Here is a 19,582-nt window from a genome sequence, read left to right on the forward strand (position 1 = left end):
AAGTGGCAAGTCCACAGATTTGCAGAGGCCAGTGCAAAAACGCCACCTACCTCAGTGGCTTGTATTGAGAAACGTGGTTCTTTTCCCTTTGTCTTCTCTGACTGGTTAGAAATGTCATTCTGGGGATTTTACAGAATTCTCATCTGATTTGCAATTGTAATCTTTACTCAAATAAAGAAATAATGACAGCTATTCACTCCACAGGTAAGGATTTTATGTGTTGATTTATGCCTTAATGCCACATGACTCATCAGAAAACAGCAAATAAACTTTAAAATTAAAGCACCAAATGATTTTTTTGAAAGGATAAGCATTTGTTTATTTAATCATAAAGAGGTCAAAATATACAGTACTGTACCATTCAGATGCTAGTATGGATTAAAATGTCAGGCCCACTGTTCCCTGTCCAGGTTAGCCTAAGGTTGAATAAGCAGAAATCTTAATTTATGCAAAATTTGTTAGCTACAGTTATTAAAAGAGTCTCATGAAGTAGGGAGCTGTGTGGACAACTTTGATTTTGTTTTTCATTATGATTAATTACAAGTATAGATATAAACAAATACCGGGTGAAACAAGTTTCCTATCATCTGAAAAAGCATTAATAACAGGATTGTAGGTACAGCCTTGGAGTTAAAACTGGGGTGGAGGGGGATGGGACGACGAAGAGTGCCCCCTTGTGTTCCTATTAGAACCTTAAATAGCTTTTAATTTGTTATCCCACCTTGTCAAGACAAAAGAGAAGTTGTCTCAATCGTGTAAAGCCTCTGCATTTTAGCATTTTAATTTACATTAATAACCAAGATGAAGCATAACTTTATAACCACTGATTCTATTATACTGCAGACTTTTTGCTAATTTCAGCTCTATTGAAAACCACAAAAGGTAACTTGGATGTTTTTACATTTAAGTATAACATTTACCAAAGGAGATTTTTTTTTTCCTGTCTGCTTTAAAGCTGTCTAAAGCTGAGGATTTGTTGCTCATGCCTTGCCGCACACACTGCATTCCTTTGTCACATGCATTTCCCCCTGCCATTTAATTCACTGCCACTTTCTTACTTTACATACTCTACCCTCTATAAACTTAGAATCATCCACATGACCTTTCCTTAAATATACTACACATTGCTTGATGATCTTTAGAGTTGCTTTCTAACATCTAATGAACAAATCCTGTAAATGATATACCATAAATGATACACCAGTGTTTGCTTTAGCCTCAGGCATCTGATGACAGCCATGTAAAGGAAAATAATGAGTCATCTCTACTGCAAAGGAGCTTACAGAGAGCTGCTGATCCTTCAGCAGCCAAGAGTATTCATTACTTGGATTTCCCGGCAGGTAGGATAGACACTGGATCTGTTTGCACTTCTGCATCAGACATCCTTTTGGAACCCTGTGGAGTAACAGACAGAAATTTAGAAAAATTCTCAAATATTTCAAAGCAGTTAAGTCTGAGATTATGTGTTGAAATTTTGCTGTAAGATACTTTCTACTCATTTTGCCTCTCTGCTTTTCTTAATTCATCCTTTAATTAATATGCATGAATAAATGAGAGCCGTAACAATCCCAGAAAGCTACTGCCTGTGACTTTGCCTGAATGTGTTGGTTATTTTAATATCATTTTCCCACTCCATATGGAAAGCAATTGTCTTTAGAAACCAGACTAATGCACCAGAGATGTGTTGCTGTGTACCTGTAGTATGGTATTTTTGGCTCAACTTTCTCTAAAATTTCCCTGGTTTAAATAGTTCACTGAAACCATGCTAAGAAGTTCTTCGGCATGATTAATAGTGTATTATAGCCAGCCTTGGTCTCCTCTAAGTTAAAGGAACATTAAACACTTTCATGCATGACAGGTATTTGACAATACCAGAGTGATAAAGCTTTTTTATGCTACAAACATAATTCTGGTTTTGGAACCAGTTCAAGGCACTAATCTGGCTTAGATGAAGGAAATGCACAGATCTAGCTATACCAACTAAATTTTTGACTAGTAACTGATAAAAACTTGGCTTTACCTTAAGATGCCTTGACCTAATTGTACTGGCCTTGAAGCCATTGAAACTTCAGAATGATAACAAAATGGGTCTACAACCACTGTTTCAAAGGTCACTGTTAACACTGCATAGGCTGCCAATCCTGCTTGTAAACAGATGTCTAAACCATTACACGCTAAACAGAAAAAACAGCATGACAAAGCTAAAGGTGACTGCTGTGTGCTTTCCCTACAATAGGAACTGTGTGGAATCACATGAGAACTGTCCTTTCACACACTATGTTTCACACTGGAAACCTGACTCATCAGTTCAGGACACCACAAGACTACTTTGTGTCAGACTGGGACTATCAAAGATCTCAACTTCCTCATCCCTTTCAAGGAAGCAAAAACAGTATGATGTGTTTTTTTCTTTTTCTTTTTTTTTTTTTTTTGCTTGTTGCAGGCATTTTTTGTTTGAGTGTTTTGTTTGATTGTTTTTAAATACTGATTAGATTTCACCCTGCTGATATTCTTTTAAATTTCACCTTTGAAAATCTAAGTGTAAAAAAGAACAGCCACAGATTACAATGGACTACAAGTCCTAAACTAACTGTGATCTTGTACAACCTAGCTAGGAGCGAGGGATTTGCTGCTTTGTACAGATGTTGAGTTTGGAAGATGCTCTAGAACAGTATGATGGGTGGGTGTTTTTTTTTTACTTACATGGAGCAGCAAACAGAAGATCTAAAAAAAAACCCCAAACAAAACAACCCACCCACAAAAGTGTACTATGTTCTAATAGCCATCAAACAATGCCACACATTATAATTCCAAAATTAGCTAGCAAACCTGAAAACCTACACACCAGTGAAAAGATTTCCCACATTACAAGGGTAATGGAGCCTGTGAACTGTGGCTGTTCCTGTGTGATGATTTAAATCAGTTCTAGACTGATCTAGGAAACCAGATGATACTTTTGCCATTTCTCCTACAAAAGGTGGGAGGAAGAAGTAGAGCAGGAGCTCATTTCAGATAACTCCCATTTTGACTCATTTAGTACATTTGAAGAAGTATCTTATTTGCTTATACTACAGTCTGCCTGCTGCACCCATTTTCAAGGTGGTTGCTGATTAAAGCAGGAAACTTTGAGGGAGCTTGGCTGATAATTCTTGTTAAACTGGAATTTCCAAACCCAGTGTGAAATAAAGAACTTTGTTCCTGCCCTTTTAACGGGCAAATTCCAGCTCTGCCCTCAGATTCAGAAGCACAGGTAGCACTGGCTCACATCTTGCTCTCAGTTACTTTGCATAACCCCTTTCAGCACAGTGAAGTTCCCTATATTTGTGATAGCAAAACTGGAATATATTATTTTGGGCAGAGCACTTTAAAGTGCTCACAGAGAAATAGGATGTTTTAAAGCATGTTGGGGTTTTTTGTTGGTTTTGGGTTTTTTTCTTTTCTCCAGCTTGTACCCAGGAGAATTTCATGTCAGTATACCAGATACTCTGATCAGAATAGGTCAGAATAGTTTCCACATGCTGAGCACTCCCAGCTTCTGACAACTTAAGTATGAGTTATTCCAGCTCAGACAACAATGTCATTAATCTTTTTCCCCCCCTTTCTTTTTCTTTCTAATCTAATCTTTCTAAGACTCACTAAATACCTTTGCATTTTATATAGCTTATAAATTAATCTCTTTTACCATAGGAACAACCACGGAACCTTATCGTCTGTGCTAAAACCACACAGCCGAGCTGTAACACTGTTTGCTTGTGTAAGTGGCTCCATTTGTATTGAAAGTTTCAGCATTTGTTAGCCCAACTGGGAGCAGATGCTTGAACTGCAGTGTGTCAGCTGCATTCCTGCACTGTGACATCCTCTTACTCTGTGCCCTCTCCCAGAGGAATCAGGTTCAGGAGAGAGTGGTGTTAAAATAGCTGTTATTGAAATATCTCACCAGAATTTATGAGGAGCTTGGTGTGCACAGGTTATGTGAGCAAGCAAAGTCTGCTGGATCCCCTGTTAAATCTCCCCTGTTTCCATTTTATCAGCAGGCTTAATATTTCTGCTGAGTTGTTACCAGACATTTGAGCTGTTATCTTGAAATGGAAATTCTGGCATTGGCTTGTGTGTGATCTAATACTTCTAGATTAATGATTACACCTTCCCAGGGCTTAGTATGATCACCTAGGAGATGTGCAGGTTTGAGTTTTTTTAGTAGCATTGCAGAACTAGGTTCCTTAGGTGTGGGTAACCTTGGAGATATTTTAAAAGCGGCAGTAATTTTCTGTGAGATATTTTCCATACTCGATCTGATTGTTGTGGTTTTGCTTGCTTATTTGTTTTCTCCCCATTCAAAAGCACAACTGGCTGACCAAATCAGCTGTACTGTTCAAAAAACCAAATAAATTAAAAAGTATTTTTTGCTAAGTGCCATCTTTTGTTAAAGGGAGACAGAAACTGCTAGCCTCTGTAACTGCAACAGAAGATAAGGGACTATAGAGCCAAACTGTCTGGCATGCTACTCAAGCAAGAAGAATATCTCACAGAACATCTCTACTTCTACATTTATTCTGCATTTTTTCCCCCAAAATGGTCTTTTTACTTCTACACAATCTCCACTCTTGATCAGAAAGTTTTTCCTTGCTGTTTCAACTGAGACACTTTTCCAGCCTCTCTGTGTGTCTTTCATGAACTTGCACTTGGAAAGCATTTTTCCTCTCAAGCTTCCACTTCTTCATATCTCCCTTTCTGGAATAATTCTAAATTTGTGTTTATTGCTAAAATCGATGAAAGATTCTTTTCAAATACAGCTTGAATGAAAGTGCACTTGTCAAAAGATAAACTCTTTTCCACACAGTATCTACAGTGAGAGTTTTGACAAAGGAGGTCTCTCAGCGTTTCATTTCACCAAATATCTTCAGGCCAGAGAAACAAATGTCAATTATCTCCAGAAAGAATAGAGGTAGTTAACATTCACCCCATATCTAGATAACCTATTTTAGAAAAATGTGGCTATCTTCCTCCTCTCCAGCTGATGTAAGAGATATGTTTAAGAGTGGTTCAAGTAAGAGAACTCCTGATTTCAGTTGCTGGGGAGAGGTTGCCAATACCTACAGTGGGATACAACACCTACACACCATGCTGCTGAGCATGGATCAGATGTTACCTGCATGCACTAGTGCTGTGCAGAGAATTTGAAAGCAAAAGGGTTGAGGAAAGAGAAGTGTGCATGAACATGCATTTGATAATGTTGGCCAGGTAGTATAATTCACAGATACATATAAAACAATACCCTGACCTTTTCACATTGCATTAAACAAAAAGATTTCTTCTCATGACTCTACTGGGAACCAAGGGGAGTGGAAGCCCAGTGCAAGTTGGTAGCTAACGTCAGGGAAATTCATCTGATTTGGTAGTGGATCAGGACTTCACCTCAGAACAACAGAGTGAAACAGAAAGCAGAAGTAGCTAAACTGTTACTAACTGATATTGCAGAAAGTTGTTTTCCTTTGTTCTTAATTCCCCTTCTAATATGTGATTATTTTGGTAATGCAAATTGCCCCCTGTAGGATACATAGTAATTCTGTGAAATGTGTGCAAATTAAATGCTTCTCATGATGTGGAAAAACATCTGCCTCTGAATGAGTCATAATGCTCTGCATAGCAGCCTAACTTTGCAACCTGGTGTCCTAACAAAGCTAATTCTCAAATCTGCATTAACGTCTCAGTCTATATTGCTTGACTTTTCCTCTTTCAGGACTATTTCTTCCCTTTGAAGCAGAGAAGGGAGGGAAGGAGGAAAAGCTCTATGTCTCTCAGGGGGGCAGACTCACCAGGAAACGTTGCAGGTAACAGTCAAATCTCTTTACGTTCCTTACGTCACCCGAGATTCACAATGAAGCTCAGTTTACATCTGAGGCTTCCAAAATATGCTAAAAATGACCTTGTAGCTCTGTGTATTCATCGCTACTGTGACAGTGTGAGAAAAGCAGAACAAACTGTATCCTTCCAACTGATTTATAAAAAGTGATGGAAAACTGCCTTCTAGCAGAGGCTTTGAGAGGCAGTTAGGCAGTCCCAGGTTTAACCTGTGGTTCTGTTTTCACATATATAATACTCCGAGGAACCACTAGCTGCATCGGTAATGCCAAACCTTATAGAAACCCAGATACCTAGCACACTGAGTTCTTTTGCTTCTACACTTCAAGTATTCTAGTAGGGGCACAACAATTTTAGGGTAAGATGTAACAAAATAAAGCCAGAAGAAAAAATGCCATGCTGTGCTAGTTTGAAGCAAGCTGGAATGTTTTGGTAACAGAACTAGATAACGGGCAGTGAAATGAAAAACAATTGTGTCTACTTCTCTCACAGTTACGCTGAGAACTCTGGGAAGAAGAGAGACTTTTTCTCCATTTTGTCTCTCACTCTTGCTTTTGCCTTAGACCTGGTCACATCTCATTAACCCTGCTCCTACTAACCTTGCTCCCTAACCTCTTGGCTGCACCTCTCTTCTTCCTGAGAACTGGGGTAAGGTTGAGAGGGCCGGGGGGAGGTGTTGGGGTGGTTTGAGAGCCCCTCCTGGGGACTCAGGTTTCTGGGAGGGGAGTTGTGCTTTTGTATTGTTTATCCTTTGTATATTTCTGTATATAATTGTATATAACTGTATATATTGTAAATAGCTGCTTGTAAATTCTGCTAGCTGTAAATAAATTGCTTCATCTATATTCCCAGGGTCCGTCTGAGTTAGCTGGGGCAAATTCAAAAGTGTGGGGGGGCGGGGTAACCCCCAAACCATCACATTTTTTTAATTGGCTTTCCCAACGTGGGGCTAGATATTTCAGTGAGTGGAAATCAGCTCTGGGAATTAAGATGAAGCTAATCAAGCAGCTATTGTATTTGGTTGGTGCATTGCTCTGGTCTGGTTTTGTTTACTTGGCATTTAATTGGATAAAAGCTCAAATTGTTGCTTATTTCATTGATCTGGCTTATAATAAGGCTAAAGCTAAGGTTTCAGATATGTTCTGGAGCTGGGGTGATTTGATTCTTGGTTATGCTGGTTTTAATATCTCTGAGAATATTACCAAGGACATTACAGGAGCTCTGGTCAATAATGTGACAATCAATGGAAATTCTGCTTTAAATATGGCTCTAATGAGAGTTATTCAGCCTAAGACAGGAATTCCAACTGTTTGCATAGGTACATGCTCTTGTAAAACTGTTTTTCTTCTCACAGTTTTTAATATTTGCCTCATGATTTTAATATTCATATTAATTTTGGCATTATTGGTGAAAAATTCAAAACCAGTTTCTGTAAGAGCTAGGAAAAATTCTGTGTCTCAGAAGCAGTCTCTTTCACAGCAAAACAAGGGAACACAGTTATCGGCTTCCCCCTTGCCAGCCTCTCCACCCTCCTCTATAGGTTCTGGGAACACAGCCAGTGTTCCCACCACTAACATAAACACTGATAACAGAAACAATAACAATCCACAGAGTTTAGCAGGAGCCTCAGGAGCACAGACAGGTACCCAAAATCAGAATGTCCCTAGCAAAAATGAAAACAAGTCAGGGTTGGCAGGCATCCCAGGAGGACAGGCAAATAATCCCACTAATGTTAATAATACTACTAGTGCTGGTAACGCTAGCCCAGTCAGTCCAAATCCTAATGACACCAGCTCAGCCAATTCAAACCCCCAGCCAGCAGACCAGAACCAAAATCCTCCTGTTAAAAGCAAGGCAGATTTGAACTCACAAGCTCCAGGTCAGACCCCTAAGGACTCAAACCCTCCAAGTCAGACTCCTAAAGATTCAAATCCTCCAGCAGACACATCCAAGTCTGTTGCTGCTCAGGCCCTTCTGGCACCTGCTAAGGCAAAAGCTAAGACAAAGAGTGGTTCGCAGGAGGATGTAAGAGATGGGACCTCTGGTGATCAGCAGCAAGAGGAGGAAGAGGAGGCAGTTAGTCTGCGAGACCTTGTAGATGTGCTGAGACAACAATACTCAAGTGAGAGGAGTGCTGTGAGGTTAGCTGCCAGGAGAGAGGATGGTTCCAATGAGTTTAGGAATGCTATGAGGAAGATTGTGTTAGGCCAGGCACCACCAGAACAACAGGAAGAGGAGGAGGAAGATGACATCCAAGGCTCCAAGGATCCACTCAGAGAGGTCAGGGAAGTTAGGAAGGAATACACAAGGGAATCAGGTGAGCCAATCTTAAGCTGGTTAGTGAGATGCCGTGGCATTGGTGCTAATGCTCTGCAGGTAGGAGACAAGTCTGCCAAGCAGCTGGGACCACTCACTAAGGAGAGTGGAGTGGACAAACACCTAGCAAGTCCTCTTGGTAGGGTTAGCTTGTGGACACGCCTTTTGTTGGCTGTGGCTATGAGATATCCTTCCCGAGATGATTTGCCATGGGCTGCCAAGAAGTGGAACACCGTTGAGCAGGGAATTAAGCTTCTGAAGGAGTTTGCTGTGAAGGAAGTGCTTTATGGAGATCATGGCACTCATGAGCCTGACGATATTCCTTTGGGAACAGGTCTCATGAAGAAGCTGATTAAGCTTGCTCCTTCATCCTATGCTAACATCTTGGCCAGTAAGTTTCTAGCAAGGAGTGATAATGGAAGATCTTTCACTGTTGGTGAATTCACTGACCAGCTCAGGCAGATTGAGGATAGCTTGTCCCATTCTGGTATAATCTGTGCCATAAAGACTATGACTACAGAGATTAAGAATACCATGAAAGAACTGAAGGAGGACCTTACAACCTCAATTTCCAATCTGGTAAAGGATACCGTTCCTGCATCATCTGAATGGGTGAATGTTTCTGCCATCAGGAACAGACGCCCACCTCCTGCAAGGCAATTCCAGCCTAGGAGGAGACAAATTCCACCCAGACAGCAGCAATCACGTGCGTCACTGTGGATACTTCTGCGTGACACATACGGTGAGAACATGAACAAATGGGATGGTAAACCTACTTCAGCTCTTTCAAAGAGAGTCAGGGATCTGCAGAGTGGCAGAAACAGAGGCAATAATGCCAGGAAAGTAGCTGTCACTTCTTCAGCTCCTGAGAGCAACTGCAATTGTTCCAACAGTTGCAGTTCCTCTCACAACCACACCAATCATTGTGTACACCCTACATGCCATGTTCAGCATTAGGGGTGCCCTGCCTCCAGCCAGGAGGAGGAAAGGGACAGTGGAGAGAACCGAATCTATTGGAATGTATTCGTTAGGTGGCCTGGCAGTTCAAGAGTTCGGAAATACAGGGCTTTAGTTGACACAGGTGCTCAATGTACTTTATTGCCATCTAATTGTAAGGGGACAGAGTCCATTTCTATTTTTGGAATCACTGGTGGATCTCAAGAGTTAACTAAGATACAGGCTGAGATCAGTTTAACCGGTAAAGAGTGGAAGACACATACTATTGTAACTGGTCCTGATACGCCTTGCATTTTGGGAATTGACTTTTTGAGACAAGGTTGTTTCAAAGATCCTAAGGGTCACAAATGGGCTTTTGGAATAGCATCTGTAGAGATTGAGGATGATAAATTGAAACTGTCTATTAGACCTGAACTTTCTGATGAATCTGCAGTTGTGGGACATCATGACATAGAGGACCTGGAAGTGCCAATTGCAACTCAAACTGTTCATCATAGGCAGTACAGAACTAACCGTGACTCTTTGTTGCCCATTCATCAGCTGATTCGTCAATTGGAGAGTCAGGCTGTCATCGAGAAAGCTCATTCACCTTTCAACAGTCCCATCTGGCCTGTGCGCAAACCTACGGGCGACTGGAGACTGACAGTTGACTTTCGTGCCCTCAACGAGGTGACGCCACCCATGAGCGCAGCTGTGCCAGACATGCTGGAACTCCAGTACGAGCTGGAATCGAAGGAGGCTAAATGGTATGCAACCATAGACATTGCTAATGCTTTCTTCTCTATTCCCATAGCAAAGGAGTGCAGGCCTCAGTTTGCATTCACCTGGAGAGGAATCCAGTACCAGTTCAATCGTTTGCCTCAGGGGTGGAAACACAGCTCAACCATCTGTCACTCAGTCATCCACAATGCACTGGAGAAAGGTAAAGCTCCAGAGCACATCCAGTACATCGACGACATCATTGTGTGGGGCCAAACTGCTAAGGAAGTCTTCGAGAAAGGTAACAAAATCATTGACATTCTGTTGCAAGCAGGTTTTGCCATTAAGAGAGACAAGGTCAAAGGACCTGCCAGAGAAATTCAGTTTCTGGGAGTGCGGTGGCAGGATGGTCGCCGTTACATTCCTCAGGATGTGATTAACAAAGTCTCTACCATGGCTGTTCCCACCAGTAAGAAGGACACACTTTCTTTTCTTGGTGTGGTGGGATTTTGGAGACTACACATTCCTGGTTTCAGTCAGATTGTCAAACCTCTGCATGATGTGACTCGTAAGAGAAACAATTTCGAGTGGGGACCTGAACAACAAGCAGCCTTTGATCAAATTAAGCGAGAAATAGTCCATGCAGTGGGCCTGGGACCTGTGAGATCTGGTCCGGACATTAAAAACATTCTGTACACGGCTGCCAGTGACAATGGTCCAACTTGGAGTCTCTGGCAGAGAGCTCCAAATGAGACACGTGGTCGTCCTCTTGGATTCTGGGGACGTTGTTACAGAGGTTCAGAGACAAATTACACTGCAACTGAGAAAGAGATTCTAGCAGCCTATGAAGGAGTGAAAGCAGCTTCTGAAGTGATTGGAACTGAGTCACAATTGCTTTTAGCTCCTAGACTGCCAGTTCTTAACTGGATGTTCAAGGGCAAAGGTTCATCACCACATCATGCCACAGATGCAACCTGGTCCAAATGGATGGCTTTGATAACCCAACGAGCGCGAATGGGTAATCTTGACCGACCTGGTCTGGTGGAGGTGATCACCAACTGGCCGGAAGGCACAGACTGTTCCAAACCTCCAGAGGAGAAAATAACTCGTGCTGAGGAAGCTCCTCCCTATGGTGATCTCTCTGATCAGGAAAAGAACTATGCTTTGTTCACAGATGGTTCCTGTCGTCTTGTTGGGAACAAGCGAATATGGAAGTCAGCGGTCTGGAGTCCAACCAGGAGAGTTACCGAAACGAAAGATGGAGAAGGAGAATCCAGTCAGTTCGCTGAGGTAAAAGCTGTTCAACTTGCTCTTGATGTGGCTGAACGTGAGAATTGGCCTATCCTTTACCTCTACACCGACTCGTGGATGGTAGCCAATGCTCTATGGGGTTGGCTGAAGGACTGGAAGAAGCATGGTTGGCAGAGGAAAGGAAAGCCTATTTGGTGTGTTGATCTATGGCAGGACATTGATGCACGGCTGGAGAAAATTCCAGTGAAGGTGCGGCACGTAGATGCACACATGCCTAAGAGCAGAGCCACTGAGGAACATCAACATAACCGGAAGGCAGACCAAGCTGCTAAGATTGCTCAAGTTGATACCAACTCTGAACTTGACATTGACCTTGATTGGAAACACCGAGGTGAGTTGTTCTTAGCTCGGTGGGCCCATGACTCATCTGGACATCAAGGCAGAGATGGAACATACCGATGGGCTCGTGATAGGTCAATTGACTTGTCCATGGACGCTATCACCCAAGTCATCTATGACTGTGACATCTGTGCTGCTATTAAGCAGGCTAAGCGAATCAAGCCCTTATGGTATGGTGATAGATGGTCAAAGTACAAGTATGGTGAAGCCTGGCAGATTGACTACATCACTTTACCTCGATCTCGTTCTGGCAAGCAGTATGTGTTGACGATGGTAGAAGCCAGCACTGGATGGCTGGAAACCTATCCAGTTCCACATGCTACTGCACGTAACACCATTGTTGGTTTGGAGAGACAGATCTTGTGGAGACATGGAACTCCAGAGAGAATTGAGTCAGACAATGGTACTCATTTCAAGAACAATCTTGTGAAAAATTGGGCCAAAGAGCATGGTATTGAATGGATCTATCACATACCCTACTATGCACCAGCTTCAGGGAAGATTGAGCGCTACAACGGTTTGCTGAAAACCACCCTAAAAGCCATGGGGGGTGGAACTCTAAAAAACTGGGACAAACATTTAGCACAAGCTACCTGGTTGGTAAATAGTAGAGGTTCAGTAAACAGAGCAGGACCTGCACAATCAGATTTGGTCCAAACAGTAGACGGTGATAAAGTTCCTGTTGTACATGAGAAGAATCTGTTAGGGAAAACTGTTTGGGTATTTTCTCCTTCGGGCGAAGGGAAACCTGTCCGAGGGGTGGTTTCTGCTGAAGGTCCTGGTCATACATACTGGGTAATGCAGGAGAATGGTGAAATCCAGTGTATTCCACAGAGAAATCTAACCTTAGCTGAGAGAGTTTAAATCCAAGCTGTTAGGAGTTTTCTATTCCAGGTAACATCGGCGCCCAACACTGAGAGAATCTACAACAGAATCTACAGTACGTGAGCACGAACCCAACATCACCTGGGAGTCCCTGTTCTGAGCTTTTGAATCACCTACATCTGATTGAAGTGTGAACTGAACTTGTATATATTGTTTTAGTGTAAATATTGGTTTAGATTAGATTGGATAATTCTCAGCGATACTCTGAGCGAAGTAGACAAGGGGTGGAGTGTGCTAGTTTGAAGCAAGCTGGAATGTTTTGGTAACAGAACTAGATAACGGGCAGTGAAATGAAAAACAATTGTGTCTACTTCTCTCACAGTTACGCTGAGAACTCTGGGAAGAAGAGAGACTTTTTCTCCATTTTGTCTCTCACTCTTGCTTTTGCCTTAGACCTGGTCACATCTCATTAACCCTGCTCCTACTAACCTTGCTCCCTAACCTCTTGGCTGCACCTCTCTTCTTCCTGAGAACTGGGGTAAGGTTGAGAGGGCCGGGGGGAGGTGTTGGGGTGGTTTGAGAGCCCCTCCTGGGGACTCAGGTTTCTGGGAGGGGAGTTGTGCTTTTGTATTGTTTATCCTTTGTATATTTCTGTATATAATTGTATATAACTGTATATATTGTAAATAGCTGCTTGTAAATTCTGCTAGCTGTAAATAAATTGCTTCATCTATATTCCCAGGGTCCGTCTGAGTTAGCTGGGGCAAATTCAAAAGTGTGGGGGGGCGGGGTAACCCCCAAACCATCACACATGCACATTTTTTTTTCTGTGTACTTTAACAAGTCTATCACATTCTGTGATTGCTAACACAAGGTACTTATCTTGCGACCACTATTATGGTACCCTACCCGCCCAGTCCTCTATCTTGATTTTTTGCTTGCAGGGATTTCTCAGCTTTCAGAAACTTCTCAGCTGCACTGAACCACCATCACACAGGCAGATTACTCTGGTAAAGTGGCACCACCTCCACTTTTCCTTAATAAACACACTGTAATTTGTAGGTGGTTCAGTACTTGCTAAAGGAATAGTTGAGTCATCCTAGTAGCCAAGACATGAACCTCTAAAACAAAGGTGTGGGAACGATTACAGGTCTTGTAGTAAACCATACCTGCCTGTGAATCAGTACCCCGAGGCCCGAGTTTTCTTTCCTTAGCCCCAAAACTTGTTCTTTGGCCTTAGTCCTGCAAGCTGCTTGTAAAGCTGCACTGCATCTGAGCACAAATCTCACATGGGTAACGGCTTGCAGGCTGGGTACTTAAATCAGCTGAAAAATGACTGAAAAGATAAGATCAACTTAACGTACAAGGCCCTTAAAAAACCCTCCAAGTGACTGCCTCTTCTCTGTCTTCTTGAAGGAGGGTTCCTTTGAAGCATCTCCTCCGTTCTGCATGGAGTCGGTCTCGGCTGCTTGCTGCTCCCTGGAGTCTGGCTGTTCCCTGGTTTCCTGTTTGCTGCCTTTCTGCTTGCTCAGCTCCACTGTAGACTTCTTGTCTTTTGAACTCTCTTTGCTCTTTTGGCCCACAGGTTCACTTTCAGCTGGGGCAACTGGCCTCTCTGTGGAGTTTAACGTCTAAAGCAGTTTCAAACAAAGGTTATTTTTAGTGTGAAATGCAAACATTTTGGAAGGCAATCTATAAATATATTACAAAATGAAAAGCCACCTGGCAGGGAGAAATCCTGCTGTCCAACAGGTTTTCATTTACAGAGCTTGGGACAAACTCCTGCAGCCTTGACTTAGGGAAGGACTCTCAGGGAGCTGACAGAATGACTTACAAAGCCTGCAAGCTCAGATCATCCCTGCATAGACCGGCTTTATTTACACATATATCTATGCTGAAGCTGTTTCAGGAGGCAGAGAATACGCATAGAAAGTTGCACAGTCACAAACATCCACTGCCAACTAAGACTGCCAGGCTTTTGCATCCCAGACTGTGAAAATATAATGAAAAGATTTAGGACAGAAAAGAAGTAAAAGACACCACAAAGGAAAGGACAAACCAAACTCTGCTGTAGAACCACAACACTCCACCAAAAAATGAACAACGCAGGGTTTGGCTATGGAAGGCCACAGCATCATAGAGAAGTTCACATACAAGTGCAAAAGAAGAGATAACAAATATTCCAAAGACACAATGACAGAGCACCTGTTAGAGCTAAGGAAAAGATCCTGAAACTCTGGCAAATATGGGCTATGTTTGAAGTTTACAGAAGAAGAATCAGATATGGCAAATGAAGGGTAAGACAACGAAACTGTCACTGTTTGCAGAGTAGCAAAGGACTAGCTGTGTTTTTGCTAGACCTGTCTGCATATATGCTTTTCTTTCTCATGCAAAAAAATCATATTGTCTTATTTATTAAAACAATAATTAAACTAGCATACACATCTACTGTGAGAAGCTGGATATTTTACATCTTCCTGCAGGGCACAGCACAGAGCTTAATACTATGCTATTTCACCATCCTCAGGGATTTTGCCATTATAGTTTTGAAAGATTTGGTGTTCTTCTAAAAGCTTAGGGTCATACACTTACATGACAAGCTTAGCTTTCATTAAAAACAAATGCATTTTTAGACATCACGATTTCAGAAAAAAATCTGAAAGCAGAAATTCTAGAGAAACAGAATGCAAATACACCTCTCCTAGCTATTAAAACAATTCCTCAAGCCACTCTAATTTTGGGTAAACAAGCTTGAGAGAGGGCAGCAATACTACCACTGACAGTCTAAACTTGATTCACCTTTCTTCCCCACCTAATCTTCAAAAAGTCCCAACACTTAAATTGTAAAACCTGCAATCACGTTGTCCATTCAGTCTTGATTGGTTAGCTGAAGTCCTTGACAAAGTATTTGCTTGTATTTGACTATTTCCTTCTCCAAAGGACAGACCAACGTGGGTATATATTTACTAACAACTGGATTTGTCTGATTTTAGACTTAAAAAACACAAGTCATGAAGCTAGTCTTTGCTCTACTTCTGCAGAAGATACATGAAGACAGCACATGACACTTAGGGATGCAGGTTATCAGTAGCCCCATACACACAGGCACCATCTGTTTGTCAATAGTTACTAAAGCAAATTCATTAACACCAGAGTAGAGGAGAACTGTCATCTGGGGCTGCACAGACACTGCACACTACCTGCATCTTGTTCACCTTGCTTCAGGAGAGAGACTTTCTTGGATGCACTTCTGAGTGCCCAAGTGATGCAGGAGCTCTGCCCAGGAAAGTTTTGCATTCTCCAGCATTGGACAGTGGTAGGATTTGGCTGGGCAGTGTGCTGGGCCATCTTGTCTAGACTGTGCTATTGCCAAGAAAGGTTGGGCTAGATGATCCTTGAGGTCACTTCCAACCTGGTATTCTACGATTCTCTGCCAGCACAAGGACAAAGGGAACCTCACAACCCTGGGTTTAACTCTATTTCTCTCTCTCTCTGTGACTCATTTTAACTACCAGATGGGAAGCTCTCTGTTGCTGAACCTGTCAGTTAGTTTGACAGGGCCCTTCTTACTCTTATTTGCCTTCATCTGCTTTTGAAATATTTCTCTTTGGTACAATTGCAAATGTGCACATTCAATTAAAAAATAACCACAACACCCAGAATAGAGCTATGAGACTGGATACGTCTGAGGTGCCAGAACAACTTCTAGCCCCTATTAACATTCTACGAAACCTGTGGGTTTATTCTGTGAGAGTAAAATCAGTCATGTTTGGCACATGTAGATGCCTCATAGTTATAGCATTGCAGCCAAATCTGAATGGGATGCAACAGGACTATTCCTTTCAGCAGGTTTCAGCCTTTGATGTTAGTAAAAAAAAAAACAGTTAAAAAATGTATTCATGATACATTTTCCAGGCAAAATAAGAAAAAAAAATCCAATCAGATAATCTCTTTGAGGTGTTTCATATTAACCTTGAAAGGCAGGAAATTGGCATATTTTATATTGATGGGAGCAGCTCAGGAAATACAAAGTGAAGCCTATGAATAATGAAACATGTTAATGTTTCTTATTCTAAAGGGTGATCTGCACCTGACAGATTGCTTTTATGCTCAGCAGTAACAGTGTCACTAAATAAATAATAATAAAAAAAAAAAGATTAACAGATAGTGCTTTTCCCCATCACGTTACAGCAGGAGACCTTATTCCAAAGCTGCTTTTCAAGTGCAAAAAGGCAGATCCCTGAATTTCCACAGGTTCTGGATCAGTGCTGTAATGCACTTCTGCAGCACGCAGAATGGCAGTGACGAAAGTGAAGGAGAAACACAGCACTCCAGGACTGCAATAGCATAATTTAAGGAGATCATTTCACAAAGATCCTAATAAAGAAAAAAAGTCATCAGCAGATACATCTTCTATGAACTCTTGTGTGTAATAAAACTGTGCTGATTTATGCCAGCACAAGTGAGGGAAGATGACTAATAAGTTGTTTTAAAAAAAAAAAAAAAAAAAAAAAAGGAAGGAAACTGGCTGCTAATTAAAATAATAAAAAATAGATCCATGACTGTAACTTTCAGTCACTTAGATCATTTCACAAAGCTGTTGTATGAAATAAGCAATAAATGTCACCAGACCTGCTACACTTGGGATGCTTTTAGAGAAATAATTCATAAAGATTAATCTTAGTATCATGTGACAGCAGGAAAACAGGAAGAAGGAGAAATTAATTTTGCTATTAATTAAAAGGGAGAATAAAAAAGGAAATTCTGGAAGGTCAAATTTCAATACACTTTCAGTTTTGCTCTTAGATCTGTCTATACATGGAATCTGTGTGTTATCTCTTGTTACTGAACGTGATCACTCTGGATATCTTGACAAGGAACAGAGTAGGGTTTGACTCTCAGAAAAGGCAACAGCATTTGCATTTCTAATGAAAATGTGATGCTTCTAAAGCATTTTTAAAGCCATAAAGAGTATAACATTAAAGTCACAGCTGAAGTTTTGGGTCAGCTTTCATGAATACCGAATGAACAAAACCAGAATATATATATATATATAAAAATTTCCTGGATTTTGTTAAAATACAGTGAATGGTTTTCATTCTTGCTTTCATTTCTCTTTAGAGTTTCCATCTAAATGGTCCTTCCTCAGCAGACAAGTAAATCAACAAAGTAAAAATTATTCTAGCTGTGTATATTTAGATTCGCTGCTTAAGCCCAAGGTACATGCAGAAAGTAAAATGGCAAAAGAGATAGGAATAAAACTGAATGCAACCTCACCAATTAGTTTAAGAAAATGAACACACCTGGGGAAAAAAAATCTCTTAAAAAAAGCCCTGCTAGCTGCCCTTTGAAGTCTTAATAGTATTAATAGGTAAAATAGACATGCAATATGTACACATATGAAGCACAGTGAGCCTGTAGCACTTTTATTTCAGTGATTTTTGTATTTCAGAATCTAAAGTTGTATGGAAATAGGTGGCAACAACCCATCACCGGAAGAGAAAAAAATCCAGGGACTTACTTGGTGACTGGGGCTTGGGCCATTTACCTCTTCTGAACTGGTTGTCCATCCATCACCCTTGACTGACTAAAATAACAAAGGATTATAGGACTTCTAACTGAGTTCCTGTTTGAGGCATTAATTCAATATGAAAACACAAAAGTCAAAAGCTGCAAGGTTTGCTTTAAGGTTGCTCTTCACAACACTAAACCAAACCCAGACATTTCAGAAACTCTCTCAACACTTTTGAAACACCCACATCTTCTAGGTAGATTTTTCCTAGTTCTTTTCTCAGTGAAGTGATTGTCTCCAGCAAGTCAATTTTTCTGTTAAGACCTGAGAAATATGAATGAGGTCTCAGCAGACCAGAGATCCTATCAGCCAGTAAACAAGACAGTGCTATCAGCCCTGCCACTGTAGTTTTCTAGGAAAGAGCTTTTGCTTTCTTTTCAAAGGCAAACCAGCCTTACAAAATCTAGTGGGATTTCCTTTCTGTTTAATGATCCTACCAAGTACATATCCTGTGAATAATTAAAACTCACTCAGTTTCATGGGTATATTTTGATATTTTAACACCAGCATCCATTTTTCACATTTTCTGCTTTCCAGTTCATGCCTTCTGCTTCTGCACATTTAAGTAATGGCTGTTCTTAGTGTCCAGCCTCCCCCAGCTCAGACAGTCAGAGCAGGCCCTGAGGCTGTGGCACAAGCACATCATTCCAAACAAACCTTGACTCTGAAGTAAATCTTTAAGGTACAATCTTCTATCTACGCTTAAAAATGAGAAAAACCTGTTTGACATAAAAAGCTTGATGAGAAGCAATTACAAGATTTGTGACAAAGTTTAGTTAAAATTAGTAATAGATGAGAAACCAAAGGAATAGCATGTATATATTTAATTCAAAAGCATGTCAGAGAGTTCAATGTAGCATTCTTCTGAGTATCATGTAAGCCACAGGGCTTAGCAGAAAAGCATAAAATGAACTCCAGAATTTCAAAGTGCCCAAATTTAAATGTAATTTTTCATTGCATAAGTTCAGTGAAAACAATGAAAGGATGTGACTTTTGTTCTAAAGATAGATGAGGCGGATTTGTGGTTTTCTGCAGCTTGTAGATTTGTTACTCGAAGCGCAGCACCATCAGTTTGATCATATGTATGGTGATACTGGGAGGACCTACATCACACTCTGATTTTCCTGTAAACCCACAGAAAATCAACATGTAGAGCAGTAGCACGACAGAAAACTAAAGCACTCCAGGACAATTCACTATTTGTCACAAATGGTGGGGAAAATTCTCTTTCTGGAACATGCTGCTGCATGGTCTCTTGCATGTTTACGCTCGTGACTCATTATCTGTGCAAGAGGTTGCAGAAACGGAGGGGAGGAAGCACAGTGTGGTCTGTCTGAACATTACAGGATAGAAACTCAGTCCAGAGTGTAAGAAGATGTATTGTGATAAGATCTAGTTTGCACTTCTATTTCAGCAAGTTTTTAAATGTCTTCAGAAAAAAAAAAAAAAAGTTAAAAACAATGGAATGGCAACCACTTTGTTACTTTTTTTCCTGGAGAAAAAACAAAACCAAAGGAAAAAAAAGGCAAAAAGAACAAACTCTGCTTTAGCCAGCCTTTAGTAATACCCTTAATACCACAACACAAATTACAAAGTAAAGACCTTGAGGTCTTTGGCTACACAAAGTTTCCTCTTGCCTTCAGTAAAATGTGTATGCAATGATCACAAGGATTTCTCGCTAGAGCACTGCTGACCTCTTGT

The 19,582-nt window shown here is 41.1% G+C and overlaps 1 protein-coding gene across 4 annotated transcripts in view; it reads right to left on the reverse strand.

Annotated features, from left to right (window-relative positions):
* Nucleotides 1-293: 293 nt before the first annotated feature.
* BCAS1 (brain enriched myelin associated protein 1) overlaps nucleotides 294-19,582 on the reverse strand; it is a 56,708-nt gene continuing 37,419 nt past the window's right edge. For 2 of the 4 annotated variants that reach the window (XM_064168043.1, XM_064168041.1), the window contains 3 exons: nucleotides 17,831-17,896; nucleotides 13,674-13,940; nucleotides 294-1,395 (listed from right to left, as the gene is read on the reverse strand). In XM_064168043.1, the coding sequence (XP_064024113.1) occupies nucleotides 1,321-1,395; nucleotides 13,674-13,940; nucleotides 17,831-17,896 (408 nt within the window). In that variant the 3' untranslated portion in view covers nucleotides 294-1,320. The remainder of the gene's footprint in view (nucleotides 1,396-13,673; nucleotides 13,941-17,830; nucleotides 17,897-19,582) is intronic. The other 2 variants (XM_064168042.1, XM_064168044.1) reach the window with 2 other exon arrangements.

Source organism: Pogoniulus pusillus, chromosome 29 (genome assembly GCF_015220805.1).
Source record: "Pogoniulus pusillus isolate bPogPus1 chromosome 29, bPogPus1.pri, whole genome shotgun sequence".
NCBI classification, from domain to species: Eukaryota; Metazoa; Chordata; class Aves; order Piciformes; family Lybiidae; genus Pogoniulus; species Pogoniulus pusillus.